The sequence below is a fragment of the Battus philenor genome, unplaced genomic scaffold (assembly GCF_028537555.1).
Source record: "Battus philenor isolate CCGP_79_NKW_IND1 unplaced genomic scaffold, ilBatPhil1.0.hap1 SCAF_5, whole genome shotgun sequence".
In the NCBI taxonomy this organism is placed as follows: Eukaryota; Metazoa; Arthropoda; class Insecta; order Lepidoptera; family Papilionidae; genus Battus; species Battus philenor.
Genome location: NW_027181715.1, coordinates 2,446,631 through 2,472,528, shown reverse-complemented (window position 1 = coordinate 2,472,528; position 25,898 = coordinate 2,446,631). Strand labels below are relative to the sequence as shown.

Genomic DNA, 25,898 nt, shown 5'->3' with positions numbered 1-25,898 from the left:
AGAATAATGGCGCCCACATCACGGATATATCCAAAAATGCATAATACAGCACTATTATGGCTTTGTTAACGCTATACTTTTACTATCATATATATATATAAATAACATAATTGAGTTTCCGCCTTGTAATTATATATATGTCAAAATAAAATTGTATTAAAGCATCATTATGATTTTTTTATTAAAAGAGATCCATACTACTTCGCCGGTTTAGGTAAAACCTTGTACGGCACACGATGACTGCATCCGCTGATATTTAACTTGAGCAAATGACAAGTATAGGTCGTAGCATTTAATGTACGAGAAGATTTACGTACAATTACTTGGAATATGTTATTGCTCATTACATTGTCATTAGGTATTTAGGACAACGTCATAAACACAACGTCGTAAATATTTTTTCTGTTTGGTTTACAATTTGAAATACACACATTTATTCCTATAATTAACTTATTTTAATTGGTTAACCTTGTATTATACCTAAGATAGCAAAAACAGTACGCATTATAAAGTTTAGTTTGGTAATTGAAAAATTTAAATTCTAGCAGAGACCAGAGAAATAGAGAATTTATTAAATTTTGATCTTAAGCCGTTACCATATTACCGTAATCGACATACAGTGGAGAAAGTTGGTGCACATTTATTACATGAAAACGCATTTATGAATATAAGAAATGATAAAATACTAAAATTTAGCCTTGACATATGTACCGGAATTTTAGTCCAATGGTGAAATCAAAACGTTAATATTAATATATTACAATACAAATGATACGGCTACTTAAAACCTGCTTTTATATAATACGTTACTCTAGACAAATGTTGGGTGTTCTTCACATAACCTTGACACGTAAGGTGATGAATATAATTATTAATACTTAAGTCTGTCCATCATGTATTTTGCAGTGTAGTTAATAATAATATAATTATCTCATTTAGATCCTAAGACGTTCACTGGTAAACAAGAACCTGTCCCAAATAGATTTCCAACCTTGCAGCGAAAAATAGAAAAAAAAACATATGTAATATTTTTAATACTTATTTATTAAATAAACCTCATGTTGCTGATATACAACAATATGTATTTACTTTTATGTGGGGTACTCATTTTACCTTCAAGTGGTGTGTTGCAGTTTTTCATCATTATGCATTTAAGGGTTAAAGCCTTAGCGACCATCTGTCCTGCGGTAGTAATTTAACAACAGAACGGTTGAGCCCCCTAGGGTACCTGGTATAATAAACGCGTTTTCTGTGACCGCAGTGGTTTTAGGGAGCCCTTGCTTCCAGTTACTTTATAAATCGTCCACTCTTAAACATTTTGTATTTAGAAATTCCATTTTAAATAATTATTATAATAGAAAATTCTAGACTTATTAATAATTTAGTACATTTCGATTAGATAATCTATTTTCTTTTAGTAATGCAAGTATATACATCTAGCGTACGGCTATCCAAGATAACCACGTGGCTCGCAATGTGTTGTTAAAGCAGTACATTTTCCCACGATCTTTTCCTTCTATACAGAGCACGTGGTAAATTAACATTCTAAACCGCAATTAATTATTTAATTCGATTGAACGACGCTAATTAATTCAATCACATATATATATAAGACAATAGATACAACTAGCAACCTGAGTTCAAACTAACGAAAGTTATTATAATCAACTTGAAGGCGAAATAGATATAATCCTAACAAACCTCTTAACAATTTGTTTTAATAACAATGATAATTTAGGAAAAAAAAATTCAATTTTTTTTTTATTTTTCTCCGCTACTATTAACTATTGTAATAATGTTAATATATTATCATTGTCAGTTTATATTGCGCGATATATTTTATTTTATTTAATTGACGTCAAAGGTTTGACAGCTATGCATATCTTTTTAATTTATTCTCTATGGTTTGTTTTAAAAAAAACACTGAATTATTTTCTGTGCAATTTTATTTTCTCCGTTAGAACAATCCTCGTGTCTCAATGAAAATAAAAAAAATTATATACTATTCTCAAATTTTACGCTTAGCATAACTAAGAAATCAGTTTTTATTTACATAAAATATTCAAAAGGACTACGCAAGCAAAAACGCGTGAAAAACTTAGTATGTCATAAAACGTATTCGAGCGAATGGACTGCTTGTATTAAACCTTGTGATGACGCGATGGAATAACATATGCTGTTTGCTTGGTACGATTTGTTCATCGTACATATGAAGACAGGTCGACGTGTTACTGCATCTTAGAGATAATGCTACATGTATTCATTAATAAAATATTTCACACCAAGGCATATAATTTTTTTTATTGGTACCCATATTTGAAGCAGAAAAAATTACACTAACATAGTTTTGAAACAAATCACTGTTCACATGCAAGACATGTTGTGTTGCGCGTTGTTACCTCAAAGTAATACATATTACACAGACAGCCAGACATAGCAATATAATATATATACCTAGCAGGTTTTGCATCGAGTGCAATTATGTTTATAATGGCATTTAGTACAAAGTAGTTTTGATTATCATTTCAGCCGCATATGGCTACTCTTGGACATATGCCCTCCCCAGATATTTCCAATAGAACTGCTTGCTTACAAGCTTGCAGCCAGTCCTGGATCTAAGATTCTGAAAGGCATGTGACATCCACCAACCTCTTGGTTTGTTTAGAGAATTACATACCTTAGTTCGTATTCCTATTCATGTTTAAGGAGTAGCAACATTATATGTAATATTACAATATCAAATTAAACTTCTGTAAAGAAGGTCTTACATTGTTACACGATGGACAAAATTGCTTATTTATGTTATTAGGTTCTTTATGAATTTTATGATTGGGATTTACTGCAAATTGAACTCTTTGAATGGCACTATATAATATCGTTTTGAATGACGGCATATGCTTCGAACAAAAATTAAAATGATGTGTGACCATAAACAGTACCCGGCAATAAATGTTGCACATCGACAATTGGAAAGAGACAATTGATAATTTCGGCTTCGTAGAGCATTATCTCTGTCCCACACTACCTATGTGACGTTTTTTCAGTCGTATTTCTGCTTATTTCGACTTCTTAGAACGCTACGAAGCCGAAATTAGCCGATTCGTCGAGCCAAAGGTCGATGTGCAATATTTATCACCGGGTATTGTACTAATTCAAAATTACCTCAAACAACCGATATAACATTAAGCTCACGCATTCCGGATCGCGAACTCCTAGTCCGATGAAGTCATGGTGGGCGACATACTTGTTAAAAAGACTTGCCCAAAAGTCCCCAGCGACTACATGTATTGCGCGTAATTTGTATTGCCTACTGCAATTCAACTGGCCAATCCGATGAGCTGTCATTTACTTTTATATAACAGATTTCGTAATTTGAAAATAGAAGAAATCTGGAACCATTCTTCATGGCCCGCTGAGGGATTACAATTCGCTTATGACGCGCAGAGTGAGTCGAGATATCCGTAATAAAGTAGTGACGGATATTAAAGAGATGTTCCAAGGTTCCGAGTATTAAAAGCGATTGTTAAAATAACTTACCTTAACGTCTATAAGTCGAACAGTGAAGGCGGCGGCTTCGGGCGCCGTCAAGCGTAGCTGGCATGGAGCCGTGTCGTGTGGAGCACCCGGGGGTCGAACCAACGACAGCGCCAGTGCCGCCCCTGCGCCGGCCTTCTCTCCAACCTCCACCTCCTTGGTCCGCCCGCATAGCAGGCTGGAGCACTCACCTGTACAACACAGAATTACTCATGAATATATATATAGTGGTAGAAGACTCCTGATAGGAGAAAAGATCAAGGAGAAGAGCTTCGCCTCAATAATCGACGATAAAGAAAGTAGACCTTCCTCGAATATTGCAGGAGGGTCATAAAATAGGCAAAAGAAAAAAATTAAATATAAAAACTTAAAATATTAGACGGGGTAAGCAAAGTTAAAGCCACGTACATGAAATACAAAATTAGAAACTTTGATAACATGTGATAATCTAAAACTGTGATAATATGTACAAATGTAGTAATAAAGATAGTATAAGCAACAAATTAAATTGTTAGAAACCTGATACCTGCGATACTTGAGGTGATCGAGGAAAGGAAGGAATTATAATAAGAAGAATGGAAGTAGAGAAAAGAAATAAAAGAACGTGAAAATTCAATAAAAATTAAGACGGGAGATGATAGTTAAATGTTGAGAGACATTCGCTGAAGTTCAGGTGTAACCAGTGATGACTTACACTGAAACGTGATCTCTCACTTCGGGTCTAATTTGCAAGCTTACGGTCGTTCAATGATCTACAGAGAGGGCTATGTATACAAGGATGAGATTCGTAGAGTCACATGACACTAAGCAAAAGCAATAAATAATATAAAAACACAGGTAGCTTTGGTAAAGAATTTCAGTTTATGCCAATGCATACGGTCCTGTAAGTAAGAATATTATCGGGCTGGCGTCATACCCAAGGCAAATGCGACGAATTAGTTCCGGATTCACAAGTACATCGTTCGCTACAGTAAATCACGCAATACAAGCGATAAAACTTGCGACATCTCAGCTCGGACTTGTTTTTATGGACCTATAAAATTCTGCCGACCAAAGACATACACTTTTTTTGTTGAAAAACTATATAAAAGTTGTCCTTTCACGAAGAGAACGCTTCGTGTCCCTGATTTTCGACATGCTTCTTAGTTTAAACACACTACAACGCCATACACAACTTTCTTCATAAACAAATGAACAGTACTACGCGTATACTTATCAATTTAAACATGTCTGCCGCGAATTCACTTTGATTGAACTTAATTTACGTTCAAGGCTCTCATAATTAGATGGTACGACGTTCAAATTATCTCACCGTACATGGGGTAATTTAAGACGTATTTAATAACCGGATGATATTTTTATACTCATTTTAACATATATCTAACTATACATGTTAATAAGATTTACTGCTCCATTATAAACAAATAAATCTTTTTTATAACTATTTCCAATCTGCCTGTATACAGTCAAAACTCTGAAATATTAGAAATATTACATTTTTTCCAGCAATACAAAGTTTACAGAGACACTTGTAATAATTATTTTGTAAATAGTTTTTCTTCCTATATTATCATTACATTATATATAATTTCCGAAACCATTCATTTTTGGATGGTGTGTACTTCACATTAGTTGACAGCAAATGAGCTATACATTCACTCATTCAAAGATTTTACTCTTTTAACTAATCACCCTGTATAATTAATTTATCTTCAATTACATTTCCGCCTATATCATACGGCGAAAAATATATCATATTTTACGATCGTAATTTTCGATGACTCAATCTTTGAATATAACCTGAAAATAAATATTTAAAAAGATGACGTCAAAAATTACAAAAGCACGTGACGTTATATAACTTGAAGCGGATGTAACATGAGTAGAGGTGTAAAATGACTATTTTGTTTACATGGCTATCAATAATTTTAAAATATTGGTATTACTGTAACTAATTTCGTAATATTTGTGACAATTTGACTTTATATTGTTTTAGGATGCGTTTTAAATTCATTGGGGTTTTATATATTTGAACTGCTTCTACTAATAATGAGACAGGAAAGTAATGTCGTTTTCTTAAGTTAAATTCACACGACTACATTTTTAACAAGTTTTTATTTCTAATCAAAAATATATTCCTTTTTCACCTTCGTCATCAACAACCTTTTGCCATCTAGAATTGAAATTTACAATGCCGGAGCGGTAAAAATCATCAGTTTTTCTGTGAAATATACTTTCCGGTGCCCCATAATATTACATACTTATCAGAACATGTATAAAACGATTTTCAAAAGAATCTATGAGTCCAACGATAAGTTTTGTTATATAGCAAAAACCTATGCAAAAGGTAAATCAAATGGACCATATTTAAGAAATATTATTGAATACGTGACATACAGCATGCACATAAATTACGTTTAAATATAGAGAAATACTTGGAAAAATTATGCAATTATGAAGGTAGATTAAAACTACTTATTTTATCAACTCTTTATCATATAAAGAGGGCTCAAGAAGAAGTATAAACAGTTGTCTTATCACATAAGACGATTTCTTCCGTAAAACCATTGGGTATTATTACTATTATTTAATACAAAAAAATAAAACGAACGGTCAGGCATTTGTACATTGTTCTAATGGAATGCCACCGGCCAATTACTTATAACATTACCAAGCCTCTTGGGGCAGATGATAATTCATTAAAATAAACGGATTACCACGACATGAATATTAAAATATGCTTCTACACCTATATACGTGTATCATTAAAATAAATACATTTAAAAAACTTTTAAATTAAACGGTTTTTTAAAACCCATATTGTGGTGGTTGTGGAAAAATATGTACCTAGTCCGCCATATTGGAACGACGTCCATCTTGAATTCTAAATTTTGACATAATCGTCGTGTTTTAGTAGTGTAGCCCTTTCATTTGATACCCATATTGAGGGGGTTAAGGAAAAATATGTAATCCGCCATTTTGTTCCGGCGGCCATCTTAGATTTATACTGTTATTGATTTTATTATATTGTATTGTCATCTAAATTAAATGTATGTACCAAATTTCAGATCAATCTGATAACGGGAAGGTGCTTAAATTTCAATTTCTAATTTTGACCCAAATAAATTCCGTACGGATCGAACTAAATAAAACCTTTTAATAACTACATATTAAAATATATAAATTACGCAATTAAAATACAATATATATGTACATACTACAACCAATGACAAGCAGAAGTCGTCGCTTCGACCCAGAGACGGCATCCGCCTCGATTAAGCATATCTATGGGGGTATATACCATAATAGCTACGCTTGGGTTGGCGATCGCAGTGTGGACGTTATGGTACGCGGAAAAGGCTGATGCTCATCCTGTGGAAACTTGTTTATGCAGTAGCAATCCTATATAATTAATGAACAAAGTGTGAATTATTTAAGACTATTCCGGGAATTGAACCCGGGACCTTCGATCACTAGTCAGTCCTCTGCCGCTGGCCTTCCACAGCTCGGCTACTTCTGCTAAACAGAAGTATAGAGATAAAAGATTACAATTAATAATTCCTTTTTTTTTTTTAATTAATTACTTTTATGTATTATGGAAATTTTATAATATGTATACGGTGTACCCGTATCTTTTTTATATATCATTTTTATTCGGGCTATGTATTCTCTTATTCCTTTAATTTCTTATGTTCTAAATAAGTTTTTAGTGCACCTGCTTCATATATTCACGGGCACAAGGGTTACACAGCAATTTGTTCTTATTTTTGATGTTATAATTAGGTTTAAAAAGCAAAATCACGCTTTGTATTGATATATAACTAAAAGGATATCTCAAGTTTAAATGTTAAGGGACTATTGATTTTAACTTAGTCTTTACTTTGAAACGGAGACGTAAAAGATGGCAAAATCAGACAGGTGTCCAGCGATTGACAAGCAGCGCTTTTTTTTTTGAGAGTTTAGATGTACAGAATGATGAGAAATAGATTTAAATGTATAGTTCTAGTAAGACACAACCTATCCAAAATCATTGGTTTAAGAAATAATAACGTAATGATAATAGGATTAAAGAAAACATATTTAAAATTAGTAGTCTAGACTTTTACTTCGTATTGAATTATTCAAATACATATAATCATTCAATACGTAGTACAAGTCTGTGACTTAAACGAAGTATTGAATGGGGCGGCGGATGATGCAATACCGCCGAGAAAGTATCGATCGGGGGGTGTTGAAGATAGGGGCAGAGTCAAATATTAGTGGCGCCAAAAATTTTTTTGAGAAAGTAGGTCACGGGATAAATAGGTTAGTAGGTCAGTAGGTCACCTTAGGTCAAATTTGGTCTAGTTAGGTTTGATTAGGTTAAACTTAGGTTAAATTAGGTCAAATTAGGTTAGGTTGGGTTAGGTTAAATTAGGTTAGGTTAGGTTAAACACTACTACTACTACGAATAGTATATGCTATGCCAACGAGGTATGATAACTGCGTTACCATACCTCGTTAACATAGCTAACGTACCATACATACATACATACATACACACCTACATAACCCTGAGGCGGTGTACAGGTGTAAAAAATGCAAAAAGGCAAACTTAATAACGACATTTAAAATACAGGTAAAAACTTGCAAAAGGGCAAACTTAATAACAACCATAAAAAATACAGGTGCAAACTTACAGCCGTCGTTTAACGGTAAGGGAAGGGATATATAAAGGGTCCTACTGGAACAAACGATATCCAGTATGCAGTGCGCATATCACATTATCACATCAGTCGACGTAGCAAGTCTAATAGCTCAAAATGAACCAACAAACGGATTCTCAAATCATACTGACGCCGCCAGAGGAGGAAACGTTCGACGGAATAGAAGTAATCGAGGAACCGTGGACACAAGATGCCCAACCACCGGAAGACACTATCCCTATCCCAGAAGAATATCCTTCACCGAGTGGGGAGAATCCGAGGAGTCCATCGCCGAATCAAATTCCGGCTTCGCAGCCGTGCAATGCACCGAAGAAGAGGCCATCCTCTTTTCAACTTCGCCAAGCAACATCGAAGAGACAACAACAGGAGCAGAAGCAGGAAGCTCAACAAGAAGCGAAACGTTTAGCGAAGAAACAAATGAGAACGACGAATTGGATTGTACAATGGGCCAAAGAAAACATTACACCAACAGAAATAAATTGTCTCCTTGGAAAGTCATCGCTAGTCATAAAGGAACTAGAAGAGAGCATTATCACATCATTTACATCTCCACCGCAAAAAACTGGGGGCATAACAGCATCCTTGGAAAAACTATTAGATCCAAAGAACACAAATGTTCTCAAATTGCATGTATTCAGTGCTTGCTTAAGTATATTACTACCGGCCCTGATCGTACAACACTTAAGCAAATTCTCACCGAGCGTGACAAAAAAGTGGCAATGTGCGTCTCTCATTCATTGGGAATTGATCCTGAACAAACAAAGGGTAACCGTACAAGTGCCGAGAGGAGAAATAGTATTTTTCGAATACAAAGCCCAACACGAAACATTGATGACAGACAAATGGATCAGAGCACTACTGATGCCAATCAAATCATACATGAGAATACATTCAATAATGAATGGGAGCATGATCAGCGTGCAAGCTCCGACAATGACACTGGAGGTGAACAGAATGCCATTCCACAACAAAGAAGACTCAACAATAGCGACAGACGTCTTAAACTTATCCGAGAAAATCAAGAACTTGTGCTTTACTTATGTAAAAACAAGGCTTTTGACGAAGGGGAAGCTACACGACTATTATGCAACACACCTCAGGGGATTGCAATTCAGTTCAACCGAAACTTCGGAGAACGACTTGCTACAGCATTACGTATCGCCAGGACACTGGTATTTCAGGAATCGGTTGAACAGAGACTACAGCGCGGACGAACTGAATTGCAATCCCCTGAGGTGTGTTGCATAATAGTCGTGTAGCTTCCCCTTCGTCAAAAGCCTTGTTTTTACATAAGTAAAGCACAAGTTCTTGATTTTCTCGGATAAGTTTAAGACGTCTGTCGCTATTGTTGAGTCTTCTTTGTTGTGGAATGGCATTCTGTTCACCTCCAGTGTCATTGTCGGAGCTTGCACGCTGATCATGCTCCCATTCATTATTGAATGTATTCTCATGTATGATTTGATTGGCATCAGTAGTGCTCTGATCCATTTGTCTGTCATCAATGTTTCGTGTTGGGCTTTGTATTCGAAAAATACTATTTCTCCTCTCGGCACTTGTACGGTTACCCTTTGTTTGTTCAGGATCAATTCCCAATGAATGAGAGACGCACATTGCCACTTTTTTGTCACGCTCGGTGAGAATTTGCTTAAGTGTTGTACGATCAGGGCCGGTAGTAATATACTTAAGCAAGCACTGAATACATGCAATTTGAGAACATTTGTGTTCTTTGGATCTAATAGTTTTTCCAAGGATGCTGTTATGCCCCCAGTTTTTTGCGGTGGAGATGTAAATGATGTGATAATGCTCTCTTCTAGTTCCTTTATGACTAGCGATGACTTTCCAAGGAGACAATTTATTTCTGTTGGTGTAATGTTTTCTTTGGCCCATTGTACAATCCAATTCGTCGTTCTCATTTGTTTCTTCGCTAAACGTTTCGCTTCTTGTTGAGCTTCCTGCTTCTGCTCCTGTTGTTGTCTCTTCGATGTTGCTTGGCGAAGTTGTAAAGAGGATGGCCTCTTCTTCGGTGCATTGCACGGCTGCGAAGCCGGAATTTGATTCGGCGATGGACTCCTCGGATTCTCCCCACTCGGTGAAGGATATTCTTCTAGGATAGGGATAGTGTCTTCCGGTGGTTGGGCATCTTGTGTCCACGGTTCCTCGATTACTTCTATTCCGTCGAACGTTTCCTCCTCTGGCGGCGTCAGTATGATTTGAGAATCCGTTTGTTGGTTCATTTTGAGCTATTAGACTTGCTACGTCGACTGATGTGATAATGTGATATGCGCACTGCATACTGGATATCGTTTGTTCCAGTAGGACCCTTTATATATCCCTTCCCTTACCGTTAAACGACGGCTGTAAGTTTGCACCTGTATTTTTTATGGTTGTTATTAAGTTTGCCCTTTTGCAAGTTTTTACCTGTATTTTAAATGTCGTTATTAAGTTTGCCTTTTTGCATTTTTTACACCTGTACACCGCCTCAGGGTTATGTTTTTTTTTTTTTTTTTATAGAGGTTTAAAAATACCTTTACGTATCATAGGGCCTGATGTTGGTGCCCCGTATGTCGGACTCGATCTAGATCAATACCGACTAAAAACAATCCTCTCTCTTCGGTATCCCTGGTCCCCACGGCATGGCCGTTAGGCATTACTTCGCGGGGGGGATTTAGCCGCAGCTTTCTCTGATAGAGTGGCTGTTCAGGCCAACTTCCTCCGCTCTTGCTCTATTTAAGCAACTCCTTTAGCACCGTCGTACAGTACGCGCTCGTAAGTTCCCAGGCCGAAGGCGAGGATAGCATTGTAGCTATCAGAGTTTCAGGATAGATTTTGCATCCTACACCTTCTTCCCAAGACCTCCTGGCTTCGTTAAATCGGGGGCAGACGAAAAAGACATGCTCTGCACTTCAATCATTCCGACACAATTAGGACAGTCAGGGGAATCTTCGTATTTGAACCTATGGAGATACGCTCGGTAACAGCCATGGCCGGATATCATCTGAGTCAGGTAGTAGTTCAACTCTCCATGATCTCGGTTCACCCATGACTCTAGGTTTGGTATAAGCTTACGCGTCCATTTTCCTTTCGTCGACTTATCCCAGGACGATTGCCACTGTTGCAAGCTTTTCAGTCTTCCCCGAATTCTAAGTTCAGCTGAAGTTGGGTCTGATTTGCTTTTTTTGCTACGGTACAGATCAGTTCTTTCGTCTGCAAGAAGCGCAACAGGAACCATACCTGCTATCACACATGCTGCATCCTCCGATACTGTACGAAAGGCGCTAGCTACCCGTAGAGTGCTGACTCTATAAACAGAGGCGATTTTCCGTCGGGACTCCTGTTTGCTCAGTGCGTCGGACCATATGGGTACTCCGTACATAAGCACTGACGTAGTCACCGACGCTAATAACTTCCTTCTATTTTGCTTGGGACCTCCGACATTAGGCATGAGTCGGCAGAGTTTAGCTGTCACCAGAGACGCCTTCGCTGCTGCTCTCTCAGCCTGATCTTTAAAGTTTAGCCTATGGTCGATCATTACTCCTAGGTACCGTATAGCTGGTTGAGTTGCGATTTCACAGCTGCCGACATTGAGTGTGATGGTCTCCGCAACTCTCCTGCCAGTAATGAGCACTGCTTCCGTCTTCTGCTCAGCCAGTTCTAGTCCGACTGACCTCATCCACAGGGTGATTACTTGGAAGGATCTTTCAAATGCCCACTTCACTTCCTCCACGTATTTCGCTACTATAACGACTGCTAGATCATCAGCGAATGCGACGAGTTTAGTTTCGCTGGGTAGATGTTTCTTTAGGAGTCCATCGTACATAGCGTTCCACAAAAGTGGCCCTAGTACTGACCCCTGTGGGACGCCTCCGGTGACTTTGTACTCCTCCGTCCCGATTTCCGTAGTGTATATGAGGACCCTATCAGAGAAGTAACTAGCGACTATTTTACGTAGGTATAGAGGTACATTCAGTGAGCTAAGTGCCCCCATGATGACCTCCCATTTTGCTGAGTTAAAGGCGTTTTTAATGTCCAAGGTGGCAACCAGGCAGTATTTTATCGAGCCTCTCTTCCATCTTTTCCCAGACACTGCTAGTTTTGCTATATTGACTACTTGCTCTATAGCGTCTAGCGTAGACCGGCCTTTTCTGAACCCATACTGTGAGTTAGCTAGGTGGGGTTCAACTGCTGCTTCGATCCTGCTGTGGATAATACGTTCTAGTATTTTCCCCGCAGTATCCAGCATACAGAGGGGCCGGTATGACGATGGCTCGTCTGGTGGCTTCTTACCTTTAGGGAGAAGTACCAGTCTCTGTCGTTTCCACGCGGTAGGAAAGGTGCCTTCCAGTAAGCAGCTATTGTAGGCCTCCAAGAAGACTCCTGGTGTTGCTACAACAGCTTGCTTAAGAGCTACGTTGGGGATCCCATCCGGTCCCGGAGCTTTGTTGTTTCCAACCCTACCGCATGCTACCATTAGCTCCTTCTCGGTAATAGGGGGGATTTCATTCAGATCCACAATCCCTAGTTGAAAGGAGGATTTTGGTTGCGTGGGGAACAGAGCTCTGACAATTCTTCCTAGTAGAATAGGACAAGTGGGCGTTGTATTCTCATGTCTCAGTTGTTTAACTACAACCTGGTACGGCTTGCCCCATGGATTCTTTTCAACCTCTTCCAACAATATTTTCCACGCGTTTCTCTTGCTCTCTTTAATGGATTTATTTAATTTTAATCGCGCTTCCTTATATTTGTCGTAGAGCTGCTCGAATTGTGGTGTTTTCCGAGCCCGTTGGGAGGTTCTACGCGCCTTAACACATATTTTCCTAAGCTCAGCAATGTTATCATTCCACCAGTACACCGGTGGGGTTCGGTTGTTGTTGCGTCGCCTTGGCATTGTTGCATCGCAGGCCTCGGTCAGCCTCCTTATGATTTCAGCCGCCTTTTCACTGGCACTTTTGGAAAGCAGTGGTCGATCCTCGAGTGCTATCTTGAACAGGCCGGGATCATACATGCTAGTCCTCCAACCCACTGAGCCAGTTCTTGTGTGTGGTACTCTATTTGTATTTGGCTTACATGATACCTCCCAGTATATGGCACAGTGGTCGCTAGCGGTGTAAGTATCCGAGATCTCCCAACTGTTATTTCCTCTTGCCAGTGTACTGCTGACGAAAGTGAGATCCACAATTGAGCTCGCCTCGCCTCTTGTGAACGTGGGTTTATCGCCTGTATTAAGTAAGGCGACGTCCAACAGTGACATCGCTTCCAGAAGCTGGCAACCTCTAGTGTTAGTAGCTTTACTACCCCAGTCCACTGCCCAAGCGTTAAAATCTCCAGCTATAGCTACCGGGGAGTACATTCGGGCATCCTCCACTAATTTGGCCAGGAACCGGACGAACTCATCGTGTGTTAGGCTAGGTGGTGCATAGCAACTGTAGAAATGTACTCCATTAAATTTGGCTCTTACAAATCCAGAACAATTATTTTGATTACCCTGGAGAGGTTTAGTGCCACATGCCCAGATGACAGCTTTTCCTTCCTTATCGGTGATCCAGTTTAGGCCACTGATGTGCTTATAGGGTTCCGAAATTAGTACTATGTCTAATTTTAGCTCCCGTACAGTCTGCATGAGTAGGTCTTGGGCAACCTCACAATGATTAAGATTAATTTGTAGTACCTTGATCATTTTTGAGGCTGTCTTAACATCTGAAGTGCTTTTTTAAATACAGGGCAATGACCACATCCTGCAATGTGAGCACAGTCTTCGGAAGCCTCAGGGTTATGTAGGTGTGTATGTATGTATGTATGTATGGTACGTTAGCTATGCTAACGAGGTATGGTAACGCAGTTATCATACCTCGTTGGCATAGCATATACTATTCGTAGTAGTAGTAGTGTTTAACCTAACCTAACCTAATTTAACCTAACCCAACCTAACCTAATTTGACCTAATTTAACCTAAGTTTAACCTAATCAAACCTAACTAGACCAAATTTGACCTAAGGTTCTCAAAAAAATTTTTGGCGCCACTAATATTTGACTCTGCCCCTATCTTCAACACCCCCCGATCGATACTTTCTCGGCGGTATTGCATCATCCGCCGCCCCATTCAATACTTCGTTTAAGTCACAGACTTGTACTACGTATTGAATGATTATATGTATTTGAATAATTCAATACGAAGTAAAAGTTAGACTTATACGTTAGTATTGAATTATTACTCTGTTATATCAATTTAAGTTATAACGACGGCCCCGAGGCCGTCGGTCGGGGGGGCTCCAGAGCTTAACATGTATACGCCATTTTTTTTTTTTTTTTGAATTTTTTTTTATTGTCGCCTACACACCTAACTACATAAACTAACCTAACCTGACCAGACTTTTAATACCTTCATATTAAAATTATTTTGTACTGCTAGAAATTACTGGCGTATTGGCGCATCTCCATAGAGAAAATAATTAATGTAACATAATTTAGAGCAATCACGAATGTGGGCGAATGGACACAGATGGGCACAAATGAGCCTTACATTGACTCCTTAAAAAGCATCGATATAGATACACTATATTTACACCGTGTATTTGAACCAATATACAAACTTTCAGATTCTGCATAAACACTGTCGCGAATCTAATGATAATATTATGATTTTATTATAAATAACTAGCTGATCCCGCAAACGTTGTTATGCAAAAAAAAATTAAAGTTTTTAATTAACAAATGTAAGATAAGGGTAGGTCGTAGAGGGGTGAAAATTTAGGTTTGTGTGTATTTTTGTATGCTGTATCATAATAAAATAAAAACCAAAAAAAATTGTCTAAAAAATTAAAAATAAAATTTAGGGGTGGACCACCCTTATCACTTAGGGGTATGGAAAATAGATAGTAGCCGATTCTCAGACATACTGAATACGCATGTAAAATTTGGTAAAAATCGGTCAAGCCGTTTCGGAGGAGTTATATATTAGAAAGAAGAAGATATAAATAATCTAAGATTCACGATCTTATTCCATATTCAGTTTATCAGTAGTTAATCTAAACGTCGTTTTAAGTAACATGCGCTCCGGCTGTGATGTAATAGAGCCTTAAGTTATTTTACTGCGTTACTCTAAGGCAGAACGATAAGAATGAGTCATTCCGCGCAAGATATATTTAGAATAGGTACAACCAGTTTTTAAAGGTGCCTGCGATTTCTCAGGTGGATTCCAAAAAAGGGTCGGAACGATTTCGTGCTTTGAATATTTTAAAATTACCTCCATTTTTGGATTAGATGTGGTGATTTATCGGAAAAGATTTTACCTTTTTTTTTGTTTCTAGGATTCCGGAATTTCTGTACATTTTGTAGTTACTAAGGTGACTTGTGAAATATAGTTAAAATCTATAATTTGAATTTGATTATTTCTGATTGTGTTGAAAGTTTATTGATGTTAGCAAAACTGATATCGCACTTTTTAATATTATTTCAGCTAATTTATTTCTTATACGATAGACGCCAACTGCAAGGCATAGGAATAACCCAAACATCACCACGATTACCAGAGACCCACATCCAGGGACTTCCTGCAACTTCAACTGTCGTCCGTTTACCTCATGGAAAGCCTACTTACACCACCTCTACAGGCTTATAGTTGCCAAAAACCTTTCAGCTCCAATTAATCAAGCTTATACTTATATCCTCAATTTTTATTATTTATTGCTTTTAATCGGTATAGATACCGATTAAATTAATTACTTAATTACTTCAGTGATAATAATATACCTTTGATACAACAGAATTTCAGAGAATCTCCTTTTATTCTGGCAGTCAGTGTTTTCGATCTACGAGGGTAATCTTCCATGTGCAGTTAGCGCGTCGTTATTTAAAACCATCTACAATTAACTTATGTTAGTCTACCGTCAATAACTCGCTTTAAAAATGAGTTGTTTACAAAATATGTATCTACCCTCAATAGTAATTTTTACATCTTCCACATTCTATATCTGCCCTATTCTTTGACAATAAATGACTATAAAATAGATTCCGCAAACAGTTTTTTTAATGTGTAAAATTAAAATAAAAAATGAGTAACATATAAACAGAAAATAATTATAAATAATATAACAGGGATGGTCAAACTCTTTCATAGTGCGTGCCATTTTTCGAAATTTTAAATTTTTACAATCCGCAATTGAATACGCATTTAAAACACGCAAGAGATTTTTTTTAAAAATTCATATTTATTGAATTTTTTAAAATAAAAGTACAAAATATGTGTATTTAAGTTAGATATAATGGCACACGTATACGATAGCACTCCTAATAATACTTGAGATGCCATTTAATTAATTATGACGGGGTTTGGATTTCGCTAACTTTATGGTAGAATAATAATTATTCACACTAGTAATTTGTTTCGATTTCCTAGGAGCTGACATAGGTAATATAAATTTAAATATTGAGATAATTCAACAATCAACGGAAGCCAAAAAATAATCGTTCAAAGAGCCGCGTGTGGCTCGCGGGCCGCAGTTTGACCTCCCCTGTAAAATAATTTTTATACAATTTAAACAAAATCATTAATATATTGGCGTTATTTTCCTCAATTCTGAAGTTTGTGATTTCCGCAGTATGATGTTACAGTATCGATGTCTTTTGTTACCATGTACCTGCATGGTATAGCATGTCGCATATCGTGGTGTATAATATGGTTCAGTCTTATCTTATCTAATTACCATTCATACCACAATGTTATGTTAATTATTTTCCTGTTATTTATTTTTAGGGTATCATTTTCAACACAAGACCATAGCGGCATTTCTTTTTAATAACATGTAAACTATGAACATTTTTATTCGATTTGTATATGTTATCTATTTAATTGTAGTTAGAATATTGTTAGTATCGTGTTCGTCGCCAAAACTGACACTTCGGTAATATTTATTTTTAAAGTCATATATACGGACACGGCTTTAGATAACCCGCAGCACCGTTCAACTTAAATATAGAGGTATAACTTAGTAATCAACGTTTCTATTAATAGCCTTCATTTGCATAGCACTTGCGTAAGTCAGTCGTTCAGCCCGCAGAAAGTGTTACCAAGTGGCATCGCGTCGGCCACGCATTGCGAATTAATAATCGACAATTTTTCTACTGATTACACTAGATCATGGGATAGGTTAGGTCAGATTATTGCATCAGATGCAGATGATGGGTCGATGTGGTCTCGAGCCATCGTGATAGCACCACGAGGGTTTCCGAGGTAGCGTGTATCATACACGCACACCCCGGGACGTGCTATCTGAAATAGCACAGCGCGAGGGAAAACTGCGAGGTGATCCCTAACCGGGAGTTACCGTGGTCGGAATGGGGTAGGAATCCCACATACACCTTTTCTCCCCCCAGAGGCAGGGCATCTTCAACATCCGGAAGATTCCCCCCTCCCGCCCGAAACAAAAAAGGGTAGATTATTGCAGACTACAAAAATATATCTTAGAATCAAACCTAAACAGTTAAAAAAGAAGTCTTTTGAAAAGAATCTTATTTAAGAAACTAAGCCTGTAAATCGAGCGTTATTTATTTTTATTTATTTATAACTCATATTCGCATAACTGTCACGTATTAAAAGATCACGTAAAGAAAGAAATGCGTAATATACGCACAATCAATTAATAATATTTAATATATTATTCTGTAATTAGGGCCCACAGATGTTATATTGTTGTACAAACTTTAACTTTTTTAATAAATATTTTTTTAACGTTCCACGTTTAATATTTCGGAATTTTTACTATTTACTGCTACTTTTTTATCACGTTTTTACATGTAACAGTGTTTAAATAAAAAGTACATCTCTTAATCAATTTTAACGACGCCCTCACAAGGTTAAGTTTTTAAGAATACGTTTCGTAATAACTACATTTGCGCCAGTCTGTCTTTGGAGCACCAATAAGTAACAAAAACTTCTCACAAGCAATTAGACGATAGTAATCGAAACTTATTTTATTGAGAAGTTAAGGTGAGTCTACATGATGTCTAATCAGCACCTTTTTATAATTTTTAAGTTTCTACTGTTCTATATTTCAGTAATTTAATTCATCTTACATTTTTAATGGACAGCATTATTCACGTTCTCTGTAGCTATCATTTACAAAGATTATGTATATAATTTTTTCCAGAGACATTGTTTTATATTTATTCTCTACGAACGAAGGTGCCTTCGATTCTTTTGCTACGTATTACATAATAAGTATTATATTTATAATTTTTTTCCATAATAAAACATTTTCATACCTATTTGTTATCTGCACCACCTTGAAGGTAGGTAAAAGAATGTTTATAAGGCAATAAGTTTGCCATTAAACTATGTTTAAAATATATAAACATATAATTTACTACATGGTTGACTTTGAAATAGTTTAAATTATATAAAAGCAGTACTTTTTGGGTATTTTTAGTTTAATATTATTTACATAATAATGTATCGATAGACCAGTGTTCACGGACCCTTCCGCTCCGTGAACTCAGTACTGATGAAGCTGTAAAAGCCTTAGGGCTAACAGCATTAACATCTTCAGACACAATAGACCTGTCAATTGCAATCTTTGAGAGAGGCCTTCTATCGTCTGAAATAATGATGATTATATGAAATAAATAAAAAAACTTGTATATATTTATCGTATTGTCGGAAAAATCAATATTAGTTAACACAAACTAAAAAATGTATTATAACTTTTGAATATATTAGGAGTACCGGAAAGATATCGTTTCTCAGAAAAACAGATTGATTTTTACCGCTCCGGCATTGTAAATTTGTATACTAGATGGCAAAAGGTTGTTGATAACGAAGGTGAATATATTGTTGATTACAAATATAAACTTGGTAAAAATGTAGTCGTGTGAATTTAACTTAAGAAATCGACTTTACTTTCCGGTCTCTTTATTATTAACAGTATTCGTACAAGCGGTTCAAAAATAAACATATGAATAAAAGAATTTAAAACATCCTAAAACAATATGAAGTTAAAATATCACAAACATTACGAAATTAATTACAGTAATACCTAGATTTTAAAATTATTTATAGTCATGCATACAAAATAGTCATTTTACACCTCTACTCATGACACATCCGCTTTAAGTTACACAATGTCACGTGCTTTTGTAATTTTTGGCGTCATCTTTTTATGTATACGAAGCGATATTACTTTCCGGACCCTCTAATATTATACAAAACTAGAAAATGTATTGTAGATTAACAAAAACCAAAGTAACCGTTTAAGTCTCTTGGGTAAATTTTTAATCGGGTATCAAGTTTACCGATATTCCGAACTATAAAACCGTTTTAATATTACGGCTTTATTAACTCAGTAAAATAACAGCTATTCCTGTTTAGTTCATACCGCTATAGTACTATAAAGAGCAAGAAATCCGCATCTGAAGCGGTTTCTCGAGAGATGTGACTCCAACGCAAACGTTTAATTTCAATAACATTAGCAATAGTCGCTGTTCCGAAGTTGTTACAGCGAAATATTCATACTTATTTATTTAATGTCATGTTTCCTAGGTATTGCGTATTAATATCTTGTTTATTTATGAAAGATTACCGCTACTGGATGATATTTTCTAGAAATCCGTTTAAGCCTTATCGTCAAGCAATAAACATACAGTACCCGGCGACCTTTGGAAAGAGACAATCGACTAATTGATGTGCAATATTTATCGCAAGGTACTGTAATTATGAGGTCTATCTGAATATATGGCTGTAAATGAGCGTATTAAAACAAAAGACAGCAGACACATCAAAAGTATTTATCATAAAATATTCCTTTATATTTATATAGGTAGAGTGATTATAGAGAAAGGGTGATAGAGAGATCGTTAAAATAAAAATGTTAAATCAAAAAGTTATTGATAGTAATATCCCTGGCATATAAGATAAGAGAACAAGAGGTCCCAAAAAGCAATTGCCATAAAAAATTCTTATTAAGGAAGACGCTAGATCAGTGATTCCCAAAGTAGTCTATATCGACCCCTAGGGGTCTATGACAACCTACAAGGGGTCTCGGTCAGAGAAAAAAAAATTGGGGGTCCATTTATGTTTATTTAATGTTACGTATATTTTACATGAAGCATACAAAATTTGATTTTGAGTAGTTTTAATCTAAACTCAATTAAAAAATGTATAAATTAACATGTGTTTTCGACACAAAAAAGTTTGGGGAACTCTGCGCTTGATGGAGGCCACTTCCGGTTCAATTTTAAATCTACGGGAGATGTCTATGTCCAGCTGTGGACGACCTGTGACTGAAGTGATCTTGATAACGATGCCTTCTGCCTAGCGCAATAGTCCTCTCTAAGCTTACAGAATATAGTGTCAATAAACAAATTTCATTCCGTTACATACTAGAGAACTTAAAGCCAATAATGTACATTTTATATGCTTACAATGAAACGGTAGGACTTCTATTGGCAGCCTGCCACCCAGCCGGCTGGTTTGAATTTATTTATTCTTATTTATATCAACACACGCAACAGGGCAGACGTAAATCGAAGATTTATTTATGTTCATATTGTGAAGTTCTTTCATTGAATAGATAAAAGATAAAGACGGCTTGCGAATGTAGACACAGAAACTAACTATTGTATATATTGTATTACATACTCTACATACAATATCAAACTAGCTGAAATCAGCAGACGCTGTTAATACCACACGAAGTTAATATCATAGGCTGTGTTCACCAATTAAGATAATAATTGTTTAAGTAATTAGAAGTTGATAAGTAGTAACTCCGTTTGGTTTACAAGAATGTAGATAGCATATAAATCTTCTTCGTCAAGAAGGTCATCATGATCGTCATCGTATCGGCTTATGGACACCCACTGTAAGGTAAATGCCTCCCCCAAAAATCGCTGTTAAAGCTACGACTGTCATTTTTTTTATTACGATCTTCGATCCGCGAGCTAAAAACACACACATCAAGCGAAATCTCATGACCTTAACTATATCGTCAGTCCATCTAGTGAGGAATATTGGGTATATTCCTCACCAGATGGACTGACGATATAGTTAATATCTACACGTTCAGTAGTTACGGATAAAGGCGAGTTAAACTAAATGTACCTAATATACAGCCGTGTGTATAACACGTGACTGTATCGAGTACATATAATGCGAACGCATAAAATAAGAATCACACGAGACTATATAATTAGATTCATCAATTAAAACACATTACGAATATATATTAGCTTTGTGTGCGTAATTAGGTCTATGCCTAGGTGAGTTATACGCACGTGTTCTTACATGATTCTATGACTAGCTATGTAAAGTACTAGAAATACTAATTAGACATTGGTGACAACTTCGAACAGGATCAAACTACGTAAAATTCAATTCAGTTTAATACAATATATCATTATTTGAGTAGGCATTTACACGCACATTTGAATGGTCAATTGTTTTAAGATTATAAATAATAAGCTACCACCGGCTCGAAAAAACCATCTAGAAACTCTGAACATACACTGAAATAAATTAATATGCCTTTTTTATATCTTTTTTATATCTAATATATAAAATTCTCGTGTCACGGTGTTCGAACTTGAACTCCTCTGAAACGGCTCGACCGATTTTTACCAAATTTTATATGCGTATTCAGTAGGTATGAGAATCGGCTACTATCTATTTTCCATACTCCTAAGTGATAAGGGTGGTCCACCCCTAATTTTTTTTTAAACAATTTTTTTGGTTTTTATTTTATTATGATACAGCATACCAAAATACATACAACCCTAAATTTTCACCCCTCTACGATTAACCCTTATTTTTTATTTTTTAATTAAAAACTTAAATTTTTTTTGCAAAACAAAGTTTGCGGGATCAGCTAGTTACCCTTTATATTAAATGGGCTCCCCCCATTCCTTGCAGTGGACGTCTAAGAACTGAAACGACTTCCCTTTTTTAATGAATGAATAATATGACTTATCACCGAATATTATATTAATCATACGCAAACAAACATACGCACATGCTGCTCATCAAAGAAATTCTTGTAAGTAAAAACCGGACTATTATTCATACTTTTTATTATCTGTAAAATATATAAAAATACCATCATAAAAACTTCTTTCATTGTATAACGAACGATTCAACAAAGAATATATAACAAGTTTAGTGTAATTATATTCACATACATTGTTCCATGTAACAATTACTTCGATAATGTTTTGAGAAAATCATAGATACGTATGTTACTGCCTCATAGACTAACTCCACTGCGTCAACAGGATATTTGATTAAAGATGTAAACACTTTAATATTTAACTAACTTATTTTTCAACAAAATACTAATGCTTCTACACCTATTGGCAATCATAAACAGAGTGATGACTAATGTAATTTTTTTTTCTGGTGGAATACGAAAGGCCAGTAATTTCTGAAAGTCCAAAGTCAGCAGGAAATCCGAATTTTTAAAAACGATTTTCCTTTCTGTATTATAATTATGACTAGACAAATGATTATTTATGACTAAAATAATTTTTTTTCTTTCTCTGTTTCTTTATTCTTTCCGAAGCAAGTACTTTAATTAATTACTTATTATAAGTATATATGATATATACATATCTATACATACTTGTATATATTTTTCTTTATCTTTATGTACACGTTAACTACCCGTTATATATCCCTCTAGTGTTTCCATACGTTGTCAAGAAAAAAAATTCCTCGTGTGATAAGACCGCCCACTGTACATTTTTCTTTACTATTATTTAACCATGTATATATGTTCTAGGGTATAGAATAAAGAACAATAAATAAAAATAAAAATTATTATATTATTTATTTATTTTAACCACGTTTTTGATAGGATATTCCGTATATTAGTTGATAGTAAACGGGCTATATATACACCCTTTTAAACTTATACATCTACAATCGATCACTCTATTTCACTTATTGGTATTTTGTATTTTAGTCTTTTTGGGGTCTTCATTTGAATAAAAGGTATTTCGTTTGATCAATAATAACGCTGCTAGAGTCGTTTAAACATGTAAGCATTGGTAGTCGAAACCATAAACCAAAGGCCTAAGAATATAAAAGAACTCGTCTGTTTTTTGCGGATGTTTCAATGACGTATGTTAAAATGTAACCATTCATATGCATTGAAACTACTAACAGACAATTTTAAGGTAACGACACCTATACTTAACTTGGAGAATTTGATCTATTTATACGAATTATGGGATTCTTTTTTTCGTGTACGGATATGGTTTCAAATAAGAAGAATGTTTCCGCTGAGAAAAGTATTTTTAATCAAGTATGACTATACATAGTCGATGTGTAAATGTGAAGTTACGAATAATACACATATGTACATTTATAAGATATAATGTGACGTAAATGTCTTGCCGAGGAAAAAAACTAGCATTGAATGAAAGGAACAAAAGTAGAAGTATTATTTTATTTATAGAAATTGTATGGTAATTGTTTGAGCATACTACTCGTTGTCGCCGAAAAAATGTTTTTACTTTTTTTTCTGGCACGAGGTTGGTAGACAATCGATTTAAAAAAGGAATATAGGAATCGTAAATAAAATAAATACATAATCGTAAAACAGTGAGGTATATCGCGCCGCAAGCCCCTTACCTTCATTGTTGGCTCGCTGATAAATATGCGACTGTAAACACTGGCACGCATAACAATGGAGACTAAAAATATCCCGGCCGGTACGAAAGCATGCCCACCATAGCAAACGCTTTGACGACTCACGTGTAGTGCACTTCAATATTGATTTAATCAACGACTCAACTCCACGATCTCCGAGATACGAGCGGAAGGTGACTGTACTTGGAAATGAATAAATACATATGGAAATGACTCGGAGAAGGTATACTGTAATGTGTTATGAACTTGCCCACCAAAAATTCATCTGTGTTTATTATGGGATTTTCTCAGATCAGGGTGCTTTTGGAACCCTGATAGCTTTGATTTGAAGGATTCCATCATAGAGGAGCGGCGGGGCTCAATTATGTTCTTCCCGGCAATTGGTTACAGTATTACACAGATGATAAATCAACACGGGCAGAAGCGACATATAGATATAAAAAGAAATAAAAATAAATATATTGCAAGGTTAAGAAAGTTATAAAAATGAAATTTGATATCTCCAAAAAGTAATTTGCTATTATAGCTATACCAAAAATTAATAAAATAAAAGATGTACATTAAAAAGTATTTTAAGTTATTTTTATCGAGACAGTGTTACTTTCTACATTAAAGTTTTTTACATACATTAATTACATTACTAAGAATTTTTCTAATAAAAAACAGAGATAACCTTGCAATTTCGTCTAATTAACAATGAAAAAAAAAGTTATTATTGATTTCAGGGGGGAAGTATATACTCTATATTATGTATGTCGATAAACTGCAAAGAATTTTGCCTAGTCTATATTATATATCACGTTAAAATGTCCGTTAATTACGGTAATTGTCAATCAACCGTCTTTTTTAATTTGTAAAAATTTCCATTTGTAATTACCATTATATACATGACTGATGTTTCTCCGAAAGATTTGTGGTTTTTGGGTGTCCTGTAGTCATTTACGTCAATTGTTTTAAACTGCTTGCACGAAATTTTTCAGCTGATGACTACGTACAAAAATAATAAAGCCCAAGGATGAATTCATCTTAAAATGGGTTTTTCAAATCGATTCAGAGATTGCTTAATTATAAAACAAAACAACACATTAACTTAAGAAAGAAGATCTGGTGTATACGGTTCTTTTTTTAAAACATTACTAACGAAAGGCTTCAGTCTTTTAATGCATGTAATGTTATATCGGATTAGGTAGTTTTTTTTTCTATTCTAAATTAAACCAGGTCATAAAAAGAGAATGTTTTAGATAAGATTTCAAATTGAATTTTTAAAGTCGCGATTATTTATTCTAATTCTATCGAGAATAATTATCGGTTTTAAAATTAAAAGCACATTTTTTTGGTTTTTAACTTAATATCTTGGCGTCTGTCGAAAATAAAAACACGAGTATCGGCCCTGACTTTTAATTTTTATTACCGATTCATATTACCAATAACCTTAAGCGAATTTTATACTTATCTTCAAGCCATTAGATACACAAAAAATAACATAAACCATACTCATATGTCACTGTAGGAAATCTAATAAAAAGATTCGAAATCGGAGACATATCTACATTAATATATACGTTTGACATATCATTCATGTATCGCTCCACGACAGTACAATCACTAATAATTATTAGTCTTTTCAAAGTTTCTACTGTCTTGAAACAAACTTCCTTTAAAGTCAGGAAACCATTCGTAACAAATGGGTCTAACACAGATGAAGTTACATATTCCTTGATATAGTACCGAAACATATGCATAGATTTCATACTATATTTTCATTTAACGTCTTATATCAATAGTTATGTCATACGATAGTAAATATATATACATATCGTTACATTGTTTAAGTTCGTCTTCGTTGTTAAGGAATCAAAGACATATTTTCATGCCATCCTATCATCTGCCTTCCTCGGGTCAGTGGTAACAGAGTTCAGTTATTGAATTATCTTGACCAGACCAGCTAGTAGGTAATCGTCCAAGTTGTTTTTTACCTACAACAAGTAGTTTATCGAAGTAATCTAATTCTCTGCAGGTTACGT

The 25,898-nt window shown here is 35.4% G+C and overlaps 1 protein-coding gene across 2 annotated transcripts in view; it reads right to left on the bottom strand.

The window, feature by feature from the left end:
- LOC137929686 (uncharacterized) overlaps positions 1-25,898 on the bottom strand; it is a 104,029-nt gene that overhangs the window by 64,880 nt on the left and 13,251 nt on the right. For both annotated transcript variants that reach the window (XM_068772744.1, XM_068772746.1), the window contains exon 2: positions 3,538-3,725. In XM_068772744.1, coding sequence (XP_068628845.1) covers positions 3,538-3,725 — 188 coding nt within the window. The remainder of the gene's footprint in view (positions 1-3,537; positions 3,726-25,898) is intronic.